This window comes from Tursiops truncatus, chromosome 9, assembly GCF_011762595.2.
Source record: "Tursiops truncatus isolate mTurTru1 chromosome 9, mTurTru1.mat.Y, whole genome shotgun sequence".
Lineage (NCBI taxonomy): Eukaryota > Metazoa > Chordata > Mammalia > Artiodactyla > Delphinidae > Tursiops > Tursiops truncatus.
In genome coordinates this window covers 56,592,370-56,608,075 of record NC_047042.1, presented here as the reverse complement: position 1 = coordinate 56,608,075, position 15,706 = coordinate 56,592,370, and the positions used below count along the sequence as shown (strand labels likewise).

The 15,706-nt window shown below is 37.2% G+C and overlaps 1 protein-coding gene across 1 annotated transcript in view; it reads left to right on the top strand.

The window, feature by feature from the left end:
- SKAP2 (src kinase associated phosphoprotein 2) overlaps window positions 1-15,706 on the top strand; it is a 156,064-nt gene that overhangs the window by 86,408 nt on the left and 53,950 nt on the right. The window contains exons 7-9 of the mRNA XM_019926478.2: window positions 11,464-11,588; window positions 12,460-12,523; window positions 12,880-13,017. Of these exons, the coding sequence (XP_019782037.1) occupies window positions 11,464-11,588; window positions 12,460-12,523; window positions 12,880-13,017 (327 nt within the window). The remainder of the gene's footprint in view (window positions 1-11,463; window positions 11,589-12,459; window positions 12,524-12,879; window positions 13,018-15,706) is intronic.

Genomic DNA, 15,706 nt, shown 5'->3' with positions numbered 1-15,706 from the left:
ATGAAACGTGTGCAACACCTTTCTCAGCTGCCTTTATGGATTTAAGTAACAGCAAACATCTATCAAGGTTACTGTTCCAAGCACCTTAGCTGTCTAAGCAGTTTAGCTATATTAACTTGGTTAGCTACAGCTTTGTGAGGTAGGTACCATCATTAGTCCCACTTATTTTACTGTTTGGAAAACTGAGGACAGGGAGGTTAAGTCACTTGTTCAAGGTCACAGAGCTGGTAATGGCAGTTTGGGTATTTAAACTGAGGCATAATGGTTAGAGTCCATGCTCTTAACCACTATTATCACTATGTTAATTTAGAAACAGTTACATTTTGTAACTTCACTTGCTAATTAATAACTTACTCATAGTTCACATAATTTTAAGTTCATTGTTTGAACAAATAAAGCCATAAAATACTGAAATTTAAAGAATATAAGCTTTCTTAGTTTTGCTTTTATCTAGGAAAAGTGGGTCAGAAGTTGAATTTTATAAAGTAAGGGTTGTATATAAATAGCTGACATTCATTTCCAGAAAGGACACTTAAGGAGAAAAAAAAGATGTAAAAGTCCAATATCACTGAATATAAACTTTCCCATGAAGTTGTTTCTTATCAGTGTTGTTTGGAAGTTTATATTTCATTTGACATTATTTGCAGTTTTTAGGGTTTTCTTCCTTATTATAAAATCAGGCAGATATGATTATTGTATTTCAGATAAATTTTAAATACATGCATGATGCTAGAAGTTGGTCTCACCTTTTGGTTAATGGGATTATCAAGTTGAGAATTAACTTAGTGGCGAGTTTGCATTCTGTCACTAATTTACAATATGTTCGTAAGTAGAAATGGAGTCAGTGAAGTGTAAACTATAAACAGCTATCAACAGGTAGCCTTCTTTCTTCTGCTAAGGCTTAAGTAGGTGATTTTATCAGAAAATTTAGAGTCCAAGTTCAATTATGATTATCATAGGTCATAAACATGTGTTACTATTATAGAAATAAAATTTTGTACCGTATTGTGAATTGAGATCAAGATTTTGCTTTTTCATAAAGGAAATGTCTTCTATTTCATAAGACCAGGGGAGGGAGGTTTTAAATCCTTGTGACTTTGGTTCAGTTAGTCTTCTCATTTCTAATTTCTTTAAAAATCAATGAATACGTATGTCTGTTTCCTTCACTCCTAGTCCTAACTGGTATATACCAACAGTTAGGTCAAAGATTAGCAAGAGTTTTCCCAAAATCTAGGGAATGTTTATATTTATTTCAAAGGCTAATAAATAAATTCTAGTTATTTGGGGGAGATACTAGTTAAATTCCCATTTCTATTCTTACTTGATGAGGCCTTGTGGTAATAACATTCTTTGTAATTTGTATTTTAAGTACTTTGTGATCCATTTAGCCACTCTACCACCACAGCTTTTAAAAAGTTACTATTCTCGCATTCCCTTTTTACGTGGATCTTTGAGGAGCTGGTTTATATTTCCTTGAACTCTTCCCTATCTGTCACTATGAAGCCTCCTGTTTCCATTGAGATTTCAGATCTGTTTTTAGTGGTTCTTTGGAATTCTTGGCCAGTTCTGCTTTTAGGGACTTGGGGGGGGGGGGAAATCTATATTTAGACAGTTTTTAACTGCTTGTTTGGCATGATTTTAATTTCCTTCCTTTGTGTCCTTTTCTTTCCAAGAAAATGTACATGTCACATGAAATTTTTTTCTTTTGTGAAATCAGATAGCTGATTTGTACATTGTTTACTGTATATGTGAACCACTTTACCTAAACTTTGGAAAGAGCTATTTAGACATATGAGAACTATAATCCTCCAACTAAGTAGGATTTAGATAAATGGATTGTAGAGGCACAGAGGAGTTGATACCACTTACTAGGTTAAATTGTACTTTGTTACTGTTTGACAGATACATAGTTCACATTTTCTAACTTACAGTATGTGCCAAAAAACATTTTGACCCATCAAGATAATAATGGCTTAGAAAGAGTAGTTCCAGCCTGTAGGGTAAATAATACTCTTACCTTTGTACCCCTAAATATTCTCTGTATTTATTATTCATGGCCATTTGGGGACTTTAAGTTTTATACACACACACACACACACACACACACCCACCCATATATCTTAACAAAACATACTTTATCACTTTCTGAAATTACATCCTTCCTTTCATCTGTTTCCTCTTCATTTGAATCTCATTGTCATGAATCTCATTTATCAAACTTCTTGGGTCCTAGATGCTCAAACTGCCATTAAGGTAGTCCTTCACTCACTGATTTATTCATTTTTTAATTTGGTAAACATTTATTGGGCACTTGATAGATCCTGGGCATGGGGGATCCAAAGATAATCCTGCCTTACAGGTACTCTCAGTTGGAGTTGTGTGGGTATCAGTAAGAGAAGAGAGGAAGTCATGGGATCACTCGGGGGCTGGGTAGGTAAATTCAATGTGGTACAATAAGTGATTTAAATAAAATATCTTTGGATCACAAAGGGGGGGTGGGTAATTTCCTGAGGGAGTTAAAGAATACTTCCTAGTGGAGAGGACCCTTCATTGGACCTTAAAAAATGAGGAGTTTGTTGGATGAAAAAGGGTAAAATGGGCATTCCAGGCAGCAGAATGGCAAAGATTCTGAGTTTTGAAAGGCCTTGGATGAGATCAGAGTTGGAATCAAGGCAGAACATACAGTGAATGAGGGGAGGGTGTATAAAAGGCTAAAACAGTGGGTTAGGATCAGATTGACAAGAGCCTTATGAGAATAAGGTCCTTGCTAACTATTTTATCTTGAATATGGCTTTTAAGCATAGGGCTCTATGACCAGAATTGGTTTTTAGGAAGTAATTGTGATAATATTGTGGGGCATGGATTGGAATGGTTAGAAACTGGGTCAGCAGGATTATTTAGGGGGACACTGAACTAGTCTACACAAGAGAGGTTATCACAGGAAGCTGAGAGGCACATGGAGGATTTAGTCAGGCCCTTCCGGCTCCAAAGCCATGTTCTTTCCACAACTTGGAAGTTAGCAGCCCTTCCAACACACCTGTAAATGATGGCCCATTTAGGAATCTGTTCCAAACTCATGTTTTCAGCGTTTTTTTTTGTTTTTTGTTTTTTTTTTGTGCTACGCGGGCCTCTCACTGTTGTGGCCTCTCCTGTTGCGGAGCACAGGCTCTGGATGCGCAGGCTCAGCGGCCATGGCTCACGGGCCCAGCCGCTCCGCGGCATGTGGGATCTTCCCGGACCGGGGCACGAACCCGTGTCCCCTGCATCGGCAGGCAGACTCTCAACCACTGCGCCACCTGGGAAGCCCTCAGGGTTTTGTTTTTCTGTTTAACCTCCATATGATCTTGAATCAGCATTATGAAACTTATCTCCTCCCACTTTTAAGGGGGGAATAGTTTGTAGTATCTCTTCCGCTTAAGGAGTTTTGCTGCCCCTACCCCAAGTCCCCAATTAAAGAAAATTCTAGTGCCATCTAGTATGTGGCAACTGCAAGTAGCCTTGGTCCTACCAAGAGTCATTCTAAATGTATATCAAAAGTTATTTATTATATCATGTGGTTGTAACTTTTTCATTGTAGAATAGTACCTTTTCAATGTATAATAAAAGTCAGTAGAAAATTGGGCTTAATACAGATAATTTAAACTAACAAAACTTTTACATTGGCAGGGAAGTAAAATTTTTTATTGAAATTGACCTCTCTGCTCTCTCACTTCCCTCATTATTTCACCACTGATAGGAAAAATAGGACATAGCTGTTCAGTGTGGATGACAATTATAAAGTATTTTGATGTTGAAATAGCGTCATAGTTCTCTTTTAATATTTAAAATTATTGTTAAAGTGACAGTGTTTGTATAATTAGAAGTTCTGTTGTTTTATAACAACAACTTTAGTTACAGCCATAAAAGCTTACCTTTTTTCCTGGTTCATTTGATAGAGGCAAATTCCTGGGTCAGGGCATCAGCATTTTATAATTATATCATGAATATATACAAAATATGTAAATTAAATCTGATATTAAAAAAATTCATACTATAATTTTGTTTGTGTAAAGAAGGATAATATCTTTGTTATTCCTTAAGAAATAGAAATAATTTTGACATGATAGAAATGAAATAATTCTGATATGCAAATACTAACTTTAAACTCTATCAAAATGAATGTTAAATAAAAGACCTTTATTACCCTGTAGCAGTACAGAGAAGTTAAAATGTACATCTGATACTTAGAAGGACGTCATCAACATGGGGAAATATTCATGTACAAACTAAGTCCTGTTTAAAGGTCTCATGATGATGAGTCCCGTTGGTTTGCAATAAACCAGGACACAGTTTGATTTAAAATATATCTATACATCTGTATATAGATTGAAGAGATGTGTGTGTGTGTATACATAGATAGATTGAAAGTAATATATTTTTAATAGATCTGCACTGCTGTAAGTACACAGATATATAGATCTTACTGTACCTATCTGTGTGTAATAGATACAGCAACATCTGTAGCAGTAAATATTCTTTGAAAATCTATGTGCCGGGTATTATTAGTGCTAAGTGGTATCACACACTGGCTCAGAGGAGTGGGCACAGAGGACCCATGAAACAGTATGATATGCAGGAGCCGGCTCACTGGGGCAGTCGGTGAGTGAGGGCTGGTGAGACTGGAAGAGGAGGAGCCAAGCTGGTAAATTCCCTGGTCAGGAGTTTGGCCTTTTTTGTCTAAGGGGCAGTTAATGTTTCTAAGCATTGCAGGTAAGTAGATGGCATGACAAACTTTGGATGTTGGAAAGATCACGTTGACAGCTGTCAGAAGAAGGTAAGACTGGAGGCAGATGTGTTTTGAAACTGAGAGTGGCTGGGAATCCAGAGAGTTGTTTAGCACCTTAAGTGCATGAAGGAGCCGCAGGTTATGTTTTTAGCCATTCTCACGTTGCATGACGTTGCATGGGTAGCAGCAGTGTCATTAATTCTGTAATTATTGTAGGAGGCCCTAAGAGGATAACATGTATAGGATATTAAGATATTCTCTGTATAATGTTTATCTTTTTTAAAAAATTTATTTATTTTATTTATGTATTTTTTGGCTGCATTGGGTCTTTGTTGCTGCGTGCAGGCTTCTCTAGTTGCGACGAGCAGGGGCTGCTCTTAGTTGCGGTGCGTAGGCATCTCATTGCGGTGGCTTCTCTTGTTGTGCAGCACAGGCTCTAGGCACGCAGGGCTCAGTAGTTGTGGCTCATGGACTCTAGAATGCAGGCTCAGTAGTTGTGGCGCACGGGCTTAGTTGCTCCGCGGCATGTGGGATCTTCCTGGACCAGGGCTCGAACCCGTGTCCCCTGCATTGGCAGGCAGATTCTTAACCATTGTGCCACTAGGGAAGCCCCGTATAATGTTTATCTTAACAATAGCTGTATGTGTAGTCTAATAGACCATATCATAATTATTATCTGAATTTCAGTTGTGGAGGAAAACAGTAGGTATAGCCAAAAAAACTAGAAACATGGTTTTAAATTCCAGTCTACGAGAAATTTAATTTCTTGTAATTTATTTATTCTCCATTCACAGCTACCTCATACTACACTGTTTTTTAAATCAAGTTTATTCCTGTGGTTGAAAGTGTGTGGCGGTATACAAAAACCACTTGGTTCTTATGCTTGCAGTGTACTTTTTTTTTTTTTTTTGGCTGCTGTGTTTTGCAGGATCTTAGTTCCCTGACCAGGGATTGAACCCAGGCTTTTGACAGTGCAAGTGTGGAGTCTTAACCACTGGACCACCAGGGAATTCCCACTTGCAGTGTACTTTTATTTTAAAGGAAAAAAAAAAAAGGTTTTATAAATACCTAAAATTTCCTGCCACCAGACCGTATGAGCAAAACTTTTAATTCTAACTAAAGTGCTTCCCTTTGGACCCATACATATTGCCTATGTTTGTTATTCAGAGCCCTTTGGGGCCCTTAAGTAATAAATATATATGGCATACAGTATTTTTCACTTAAAATAGTAATAATTTGATATTTCCTCATGGTATAACTTGGAACACTGGAAGTATATTTCAAGTGACAGAATTAGCATTGGCAGCTGTATTTCTGTGAGCTGTATAAACAAGGAAAATGTTCATGTGTCTTTAACTGAGGGCTTAGAACAACTTACTAATCAGTTGGATAAAGTTTAGTGGGAGGTTTAGTATTAACGGGCATGTTTCCCTCTTTCTTACTAGTGAGCATTAATACTTATGGAAATAGCATGAGTTATTCACTAAGAGGGAAAGGCCTTTTTAAATATAAGAAGCAGATATTATCAAAAATTTCTGAACACATTTCATATCTTTCTGTTTGCTAGTCATGTGTACCAAATTAGCATTATTGGTATAAACAACAGAAACCAACTTTGTTTATGCAGGAAAGGAAATTATTGGGAGAATATCAACTCTCAGACAGAGTTGATGGGAAGGCTAAACAACCAGGCTTGGAAAAGCAGTCAAGGACTAAGGGAGGTGAGGTGGCTGGAACTGCAGCCCAATCCACACCTCCAGGGACAGTCTGACTGGGACACACTGGCGGCCCTGCCAAGCCAGGACTCGCGATGTTGCCTTTGTGCACTGCCACCAATCAGTGAATGCCACTGCTAACAGAAGTGGATTCTGAGCTCCCCCCTGATTCTTTTGTTATTCAGTTCAGATTTAGGTCCCAGGCTGGAGCATCCACTTGACTGATCTGGAACAGGGAAAAATCTAAACCTCCCTCCAGCTTCTGTGGCGGGAAGTTGGCTCTGCCTCCTGATGATCTCAGGACTAAAATAGGAAAGATACTTAGATGCTGGGGATCCTCAAATGACAAATGCTCACAACTCATAGGGATGCTAAATGATTTAGAATTATTTAGTTGCTGTATTTATACTATATTTTAAATGCTAAGAGAGTGGTTGGTGTTTTAAGCATATCTTCTGAGAGCCAGCAAAAAAGAGAAAAAGCCAGCATATTTGCAATGAAACTAGGACTGACTGGGTTTTGGAAGATGGTAGTAGGGTGGAGGGAGAGAAAGAGGTGTCAGTTGATGAAGAAAAGGGAGAAATTAAGAATGATGCTCAATTTTCTGGTTTGGGGGCTTCAATTAATGGAAGTACTGCTTATTGAGAAGGAGGACACGACAAGAAAGATCACAAGTAGAGTGGGAGTGCGGATAAGATGATCTCCATTGTGGGCAAGTTATATTCATTGTGCCTATAGGACATTCAAGAGATGAAACATGTATAGTGAGCAGGTGAAGATTTGGATATTGGGCTTCCCTGGTGGCACAGTGGTTGAGAGTCCGCCTGCCGATGCAGGGGACACGGGTTCGTGTCCCGGTCCGGGAAGATCCCACATGCCGCGGAGCGGCTAGGCCTGTGAGCCATGGCCGCTGAGCCTGCGCGTCTGGAGCCTGTGCTCCGCAGCGGGAGAGGCCATGACAGTGAGAGAGAGGGCCGTGTACTGCAAAAAAAAAAAACAGATATGGATATTGAGTTCTGAAGCTGGACTGAAAATAGAGAACTAGGAGTCACAAGCATATTGATAGGAATTTAATCCCTGGGATTGGATGTCGTTGCCCAGTGAAAACTGTACAGCAGGAAAAGAACAGGATTTAGAACATAACCCATCATGGCTGTTTAAGAGATAGGCAAAGGTACCGGAGCCCATAAAGCAAGCTGAGAAAGTTGGGCCCAAATTGCAGGAGGAAATGCAAGCTCTAACGCTTACCATCTCTACTGAGACTTCATAAATTACATGTTCTAAAACAGTGGTTTTTCAAACATTCGTGTGTATCAAAATCACCTGGGGTGTTTGCTAAAAGCTTAGTTTTGTGGACTCACCCCCGGGGAATCCTATACAGCAAGTTCAGAGTGGCAGCCATTTCTATGTTTTTAACAGGCATCCAAGATGATTCTAACAGGTGATTCTTGAAATCCACTTTGAGAAACACCTTTCTAGGAGACAATGTGAAATGGTTGAAAAAGCAAGGTTTTAGAATCAGACTTACGTTAGGGTCCTGGCTTTTACTACTTTGGTTGTGTGGCTGTAAGCAAGTTCTTTAAGTTTTCTTTTTCCCCATCAGTGCTGGGGATATAATAAATACCTTCTTTGTCTTAGAATTATTACAAGGTATATATGAGATTGCTGTATTAAATTTCTGGCATATAGAAGGAGTTCAGCAAATAAGATCTGTCTTTTTGGGCTTGCCTGGTGGTGCAGTGGTTAAGAATCCACCTGCCAATGCAGGGCACACGAGTTCGAGCCCTGGTCCAGGAAGACCCCACATGCTGCAGAGCAACTAAGTCGGTGCGCCATAACTACTGAAGCCCACGCACCTAGAGCCGGTGCTCTGCATTTTTTAAAAAAGAAAAAAAAAGATCTGTCTTTTTGGCTCTTAAAACCCCCAGAACACAGCTGTAAACCTAAAGCCAATGAAAAAGTAGGAGGAAATAGCATCATTAACCTCATACATTTTGTTTTGTAAGAGATCAGAGCCAACTGCTTTTTACCTCAAACCTACTGAATTAGAATTGTGTAAAATTAAGTTACCGATTTAATAGATTTCATTATCTAGTTTCTCCTGGCAGCCTTCAGTGCTGTAGACATTAAATTCGAACAGCATTGATATAGGCAAGGTTAAAGTGTGAAATAGAAGCTGAGGAAAATGTAATAGAGGGACAAACACCTCAAAAATCCTGAGGGTATCAACGTGTTGTAATATACTATAAAAACTAATACTCAGATTAATACTACTCGATCAAGAAAAAGTTAAATTACGTTTAACAGAATTGTTTGAAAAGTCAGGGAAGTATATATTTCAGAATGATTTCAGTTATAAAAACCAACATTTTAGAGAGTTTTGGCACTTAAAAGAAATAAACTTCTGTGATTTGAGAAGTTCACTTAGATAATTTATTTTATTAGTCTACTATAGTTCTGGATAAATGAACTTATATGACCTTACTTCCCATTTGATTGGCATGTAACTATTTTTTTTTTTTTTTGCGGTACGCGGGCCTCTCACTGTTGTGGCCTCTCCCGTTGCGGAGCACAGGCTCCGGCTGCGCAGGCTCAGCGGCCATGGCTGACGGGCCCAGCCGCTCTGCGGCATGTGGGATCTTCCCGGACCGGGGCACGAACCCGTGTCCCCTGCATCAGCAGGTGGACTCTCAACCACTGCGCCACCAGGGAAGCCCATGGCATGTACCTATTTTTAAGTCAACAAGTGTCTTTGAAACTACCCCAGAAAGCACTGTCAAACTAGCCTATATGTAAATTGCTATAGATTGCCATGTGATGCTAAGGTTTTCTCTTTCCTCTGGGCCTTGAAGAGAAGCTAATGTAAATGGAGAAGAGCAGAGTCTTAGCATACCCATGTCTGCCCATTTTGTGTCGTGAACTTCCTATCTCACGTTGGCTAATTGGAAATATGGCTACTTTATGGTTATGGATTTGCAAAAGCTACTGAGAGTTATGAATTTTTCTTTCCTCCAACTGGTCCTTGAATATCCTGTTTTTTTCCTGAGAAGTTTAAGGAAATCTCTCAAAAGTATCCTGTATGGCTTTGATATTTGCTTCCAACTACTTCCATTTTTTATTGTGAAAATTAAATCCTTTTGCAGTGTAGTGAATCACTGACTAATATTCCTGGAGCACTTATATCTGTACTGGGTGTGTGGGAAGGTGTGTGGGGTGTCTGTTTCAGTGGCAAAGGGGGAAAGGTCTGGTACAGTGTTACTAGCTTTTGTCTCACCATACCTATAATGCTCCTTTGTTTAAGTGCTCAGCATAAATTTGTTGAATGAGTGAATGAATGAATTCGTTTTCTTTGAGAATTTTAGAAGAACCAACAGTGCTTAACCATTATTATTTTAATACCTTTTCCCCAGTATTATTTTTTTAGTTAGGTATTTTGCAAAATATGTTATGTGAGTACCAGTTCCATAAAATATTCTGTTAAAAAAGGGTTCCACCGACAAATAATTTGGGGAAATGCTGCACACCAGATCTTTCTCATAGAAATTTGATCAAATATATTAAGGGCCTTAAGAAGGCCCTTAAGAAGGCTGGACTAACAAAACCTGCTTAACTTTGTTTAATTCAACATTTCCCAAACTTATTTGATCATGGAAACCTGTTAATATCCCATAAACACACTTTGGGAAACGCTGCTCTGATTTTTATAGTTTTCATCTCATAGAGTTTATTGCAGACGTTTTCCACAAAGCAAACTTCTAATTTTGAATTTGAATTGTTTTTTCAATCATCCAAAGAGTTGTAAATTATGACTAAATATGATTAGAATGTCCAGATTTAAGTCAGAAATTACTAACTCAGATTGTTTGCCTTTGATGTTTTGAACCAGATATGATCTTGATGACCTTTTAAAAATGCCTGTAACTTCAGGCATTAAATTAGTACATTTAAGAAAAGGAGATACGTATTTTACGGGCACACTAAGCTGAGAGAGCCCTGCACCCCATGATGTGGAAGCATTTCTATATTTCCCCTGAGCTCAGTAAAAGAGACAGTTGTCCTCACTCATGATTTTAATATCGTATGTTAATCTAGGAAGTAAACCTATAGCAGTGCCTCTTTTCTCTCAAAATTGTATAACTGGATAAAGTAGGAAAGGCGACTAATTTTACTTTTAGTTTCAGTATTAAATCCTTTGTTTTATTCCTACTTTATTGTTTTTAAAGTAATATCTGACTAAAACTGAAGTCATCTTTTCTTTTGACTTTTCATCATATGGGATTCAAATGTGCTTTACTAGTTTAACTGTTCACTGACTGGTTAGTGAACAGTTTTGTTTTGTTTTGGTAAGAAATGCTTCTGTACTTGCTTTACCACTCCTCTCCATTCAAATACTTTGTTTTCCCCTCACATCTTTTTATAATTAGCAGTTTTGTTTTGCTTTGCTTTTTAAATTTAGAGTTTGATTTGTACCAATTTAGGAGATTTAAAGAAAAAAAAAGTTGTGTTTTAGGGGCTTTTGCGGGGTGGGGAGGTTGGAGGGTGGTGATGAGAGGAGATAGTGGTAAATAAAAGCCCAGCAAGCTTTCAACTAGACGGGTTTTCCCACTGGCTTACCAAACCTGAAAGAGCCACGGATTTGTAGTGGGTTTGTCTAGCAAGTTCTAAGTTCCAATTCTTGGATTTTCCCTACATGAAATTGTCATATTTCCATACTTCCTTCTGAATAAGACCATTATCTGCAGACCTCTTCTTTTGGTTCCCTTAGATGTCCTTTTTAAAACCAACCATTCCAAGTAACTCTGTAATTTTAGAATTAAAAGTAATACCTAGAAATGTTACTTAAATATTATACTGTGAAAGCAATATGACCAAAAAATATTCTATCCAAAAATTTATCCAAAAAATCTAAATAAAAGCTAATCAACTGGATATTTATATTCACTATAGTAAATGAAATTCTAACTTTCGTTTTATCTTCAACAGACAAACAACAGAAAGGTGAATTTGCAATAGAAGGCTACAATGTCAGAATGAATAACACTCTTAGGAAGGATGGAAAGAAAGATTGCTGTTTTGAAATCTCTGCTCCTGATAAACGTATCTATCAGGTTGGAGTTTTTATGATGCCTTGAAATTAAGTTGATAAAACTTCCTGATTTCATTTTTAAAGACATTAACATTTTGTTCAAACAACTCTTTCTGACATGTTAATAATAATAAAAAATACTGGGTTTTATACATTAAACATTTGTATAAGGGCAAATCAAGTTTTTCAAAAATTCCAGATTAGTTCAAGTGATATCTTCTTGAGAGAACAGGAGATATGTAATTTATCAATTACTTCACATGTTGCGTTTTTTATGTCTATTTTAATGGAACTGTGTGATTTCTTAAAAGGATTACATGGCAGAAAGAATAAAATTATCGAAAGAAAAATATCAGAATGTTCATGCATATTGTATTGCTTAGGCTTGTGGGAGAAAAGGAAGGCAAAGGCACACATCAGCTCTGCAATTCAAGAGCTATCAGCCAGCATCAATATGGAATGCGTGTTTAATAAGTTTCAAATATCTGAGGTTGCAGTTGAAAGCCAGTTAATTAAGTTGTCAGGTAGTGTGTTGGAATCGGACAAGAACATTTTTAAGAAAGCTGTACCCAGCAGTCTAAAGAAATTCATGGGTGTCTTCTAATTGTCAAGGGCAAATTTTGTTCATCAGTTCTGTCTTTGACATTGATGAAGAGAAGCAGCTTTTTTTCCTGCACAGCTGCCAGCTGCTGATCACAGTTTCAAATCCATCATCCTCTGCTTCAATTACGTAAATTTGTCAAAATTAGCTATACATTATAAGAAGCATCCTTGCAAGGAAAGTAGTACTAGACATGAAGAGAATTACTAATGGTCTTAAAGAAATGGAAAGAATGCAACATATACCTTTCATTACGGTGGTGATTTTTATTGCTATCGTTTGTTTCTTTTAGTTCACGGCAGCTTCTCCCAAAGATGCCGAAGAATGGGTACAGCAGCTGAAATTTGTTTTACAAGGTAAGAGCAATCAATTGAACAAGTTATTACAGTCTTTAAGTACTGAATAACTGAATAAGTTAGAGTTTCATACAAAGAAACTTATTGACTTCTGTGAGAAATGACTAAAAGAACATGACTGGTATTAATACATACCATTTGCTTCAGATTAATAAAAGCATCTTTTCTGCAAGTACCATATGGCAACTTTGAAATTCACATATTTACACCACAATCAATTTTTGTAAATGTTTAAGTTAAGGATATAGCATATAACAATATTGTGACTTTGTAGGGCTGCATTAATTTAGGTAATAGGGTTTTGAAAACCTCTTTTGCACTCTTGAAAATTCTGCCTCCTGAAACATGTTTTGTAGATATGGGGTCTGATGTTATTCCTGAGGATGAGGATGAAAGAGGAGACTTATATGATGATGTTGATCATCCTCTACCAATCAGCAGTTCACCAGCAAGCAGCCAGCCAATTGATGATGAAATTTATGAAGAACTTCCAGGTATTTATTTATGGTGATTCACTTAAGGATTTTAGGGATTTTTTTTTAATGTCATATATCATCAAGAGAAGAAACTGGTGAGCTATTAAAAACAAGGACAAAGAAAATCTTCAAAACTGTTTTACGAAAAGGACTCTGCTTGAGGTATTTCAAGTGAGTGGATATACTTTCATGAAAAGTGAATGGAATGTTAAAATGAAGCAGATACAGTCCTAATCTCATGGGACTTTTGGCTCATTAACATTGTTTATGCTACATAATTTTTTAATTAAAAAATTGACTTGCCTTACAGTTTTTTCCAGCAACTCACACATCATTTTTTATTTATACATCTTGGAACTTCCATTAACCAGAAGTTCTATGCACACCCCATATGTCAACAACTTCTGCCTCATATATTCCTCCTTCTGTAGTGTATTGCATTGTCTTGGAGGAATATCGTTGAACTATAAACAAAGGCCTTTTGAGGCTTGAAGTTTTCGTACTTGATATTTTATCATTCTACATTTTCAGGCATGGTTTAGTGTTTATATGCCTCAGTATCTGTTATGTAACATAAATTTATTAGCTCTTTGGCTTGTAATTTTGAGGGTCAACCTAAAACAGAAGGAACATTTAGGGAATTATTACGTTACTACTACTCTAGGTTGAAATGAGCCTTTTTCTGGTTATTAAAAAAATCAGCCATTAGAGAAAGAAAAGGGATTATAAGTAATATGTGTGATTTAACTGACATCTCATATAGAAAGGCTATTTTTCTTTGAATAGAACAATTTAACAACAGTATAAACCTTTACAAATGATTTAACAATACCTGAAGTGTTCAAAATTAACATACAAATGTGATGTTCAGTGTAGTAAGCAGAGCATAGTAACTAGCACATGGACTTTAGAGTCAAAAAGTTTAAATTCTGACTATACCATTTACTAGCTCAGTGACCTTAAAAGTCAATTTTGTCATCTATAAAATAATGATAATTTCATAAGGGGGGTGGTAGTAGATGACATCATGGATCTGCAGCCCTCAGCACAGTGCTTGAGTCATAGCACACCCACACTAAATTGTCACATCATTATTATTTTCATTATTATATCTGGTAAGCTCTGCACATGCTTATATGGAGTTATAATAATGGCTTTCTGACCAAGTAAGAATTAATGATTGTAATGGGATTATAAATCCAAGATATTAAAAAAATTACTCAAAATATGCATCTACATATTCTTTTTTTTAACATCTTTATTGGAGTATAATTGCTTTACAATGTGTGTTAGTTTCTGCTTTATAACAAAGTGAATCAGCTATACATATACATATATCCCCATATCTCCTCCCTTTTGCATCTCCCTCCCACCCTCCTAATCCCACCCCTCTAGGTGGTCACAAAGCACCAAGCTGATCTCCCTGTGCTATGCGGCTGCTTCCCACTAGCTATCTATTTTACATTTGGTAGTGTATATATATGTCCATGCCACTCTCTCACTTCGTCCCAGCTTACCCTTCCCCCTCCCCGTGTCCTCAAGTCCATTCTGTACATCTATGTCTTTATTCCTGTCCTGTCCCTATGTTCATCAGAACCTTTTTTTGTTAGATTCCATATATATGTGTTAGCATACGGTATTTGTTTTTCTCCTTCTGACTTACTTCACTCTGTATGGCAGACTCTAGGTTCTTCCACCTCACTACAAATAACTTAATTTCATTTCTTTTTATGGCTGAGTAGTATTCTATTGTATATGTGTGCCACATCTTCTTTATCCATTCATCTGTCTTTGGGCACTTAGGTTGCTTCCATGTCCTGGCTATTGTAAATAGTGCTTCAATGAACATTGTGGTACATGACTCTTTTTGAATGATGGTTTTCTCAGGGTATCTGCCCAGTAGTGGGATTGCTGGGTTGTATGGTAGTCCTATTTGTAGTTTTTTAAGGAACCTCCATACTGTTCTCCATAGTGGCTGTATCAATTTACATTCCCACCAACAGTGCAAGAGGGTTCCCTTTTCTCCATACCCCGTCCAGCATTTATTGTTTGTAGATTTTTTGATGATGGCCATTCTGACTAGTGTGAGGTGATACCTTATTGTACTTTTGATTTGCATTTCTCTAACGATTAGTGATGTTGAGCATCCTTTCATGTGTTTGTTGGCAATCTGTATATCTTCTTTGGAGAAATGTCTATTTAAATCTTCTGCGCATTTTTGGATTGGGTTGTTTGTTTTTTTGATATTGAGCTTCATGAGCTGCTTGTATATTTTGGAGATTAATCCTTTGTCAGTTGCTTTGTTTGCAAATATTTTCTCCCATTCTGAGGGTTGTCTTTTTGTGTCGTTTATGGTCTCCTTTGCTGTGCAAAAGCTTTGATGTTTCATTAGGTCCCATTTGTTTATTTTTGTTTTTATTTCCATTTCTCTAGGGGGTGGGTCAAAAAGGACCTTGCTGTGATTTATGTCAAAGAGTGTTCTTCCTGTGTTTTCCTCTAAGAGTTTTAAGAGTGTCTGGCCTTACATTTAGGTCTTTAATCCATTTTGAGTTTATTTTTGTGTATGGTGTTAGGGAGTGTTCTAATTTCATTCTTTTACATGTAGCTGTCCAGTTTTCCCAGCACCACTTATTGAAGAGGCTGTCTTTTCTCCACTGTATATTCTTGCCTCGTTTATCAAAGATAAGTTGACTGTATGTGCATGGGT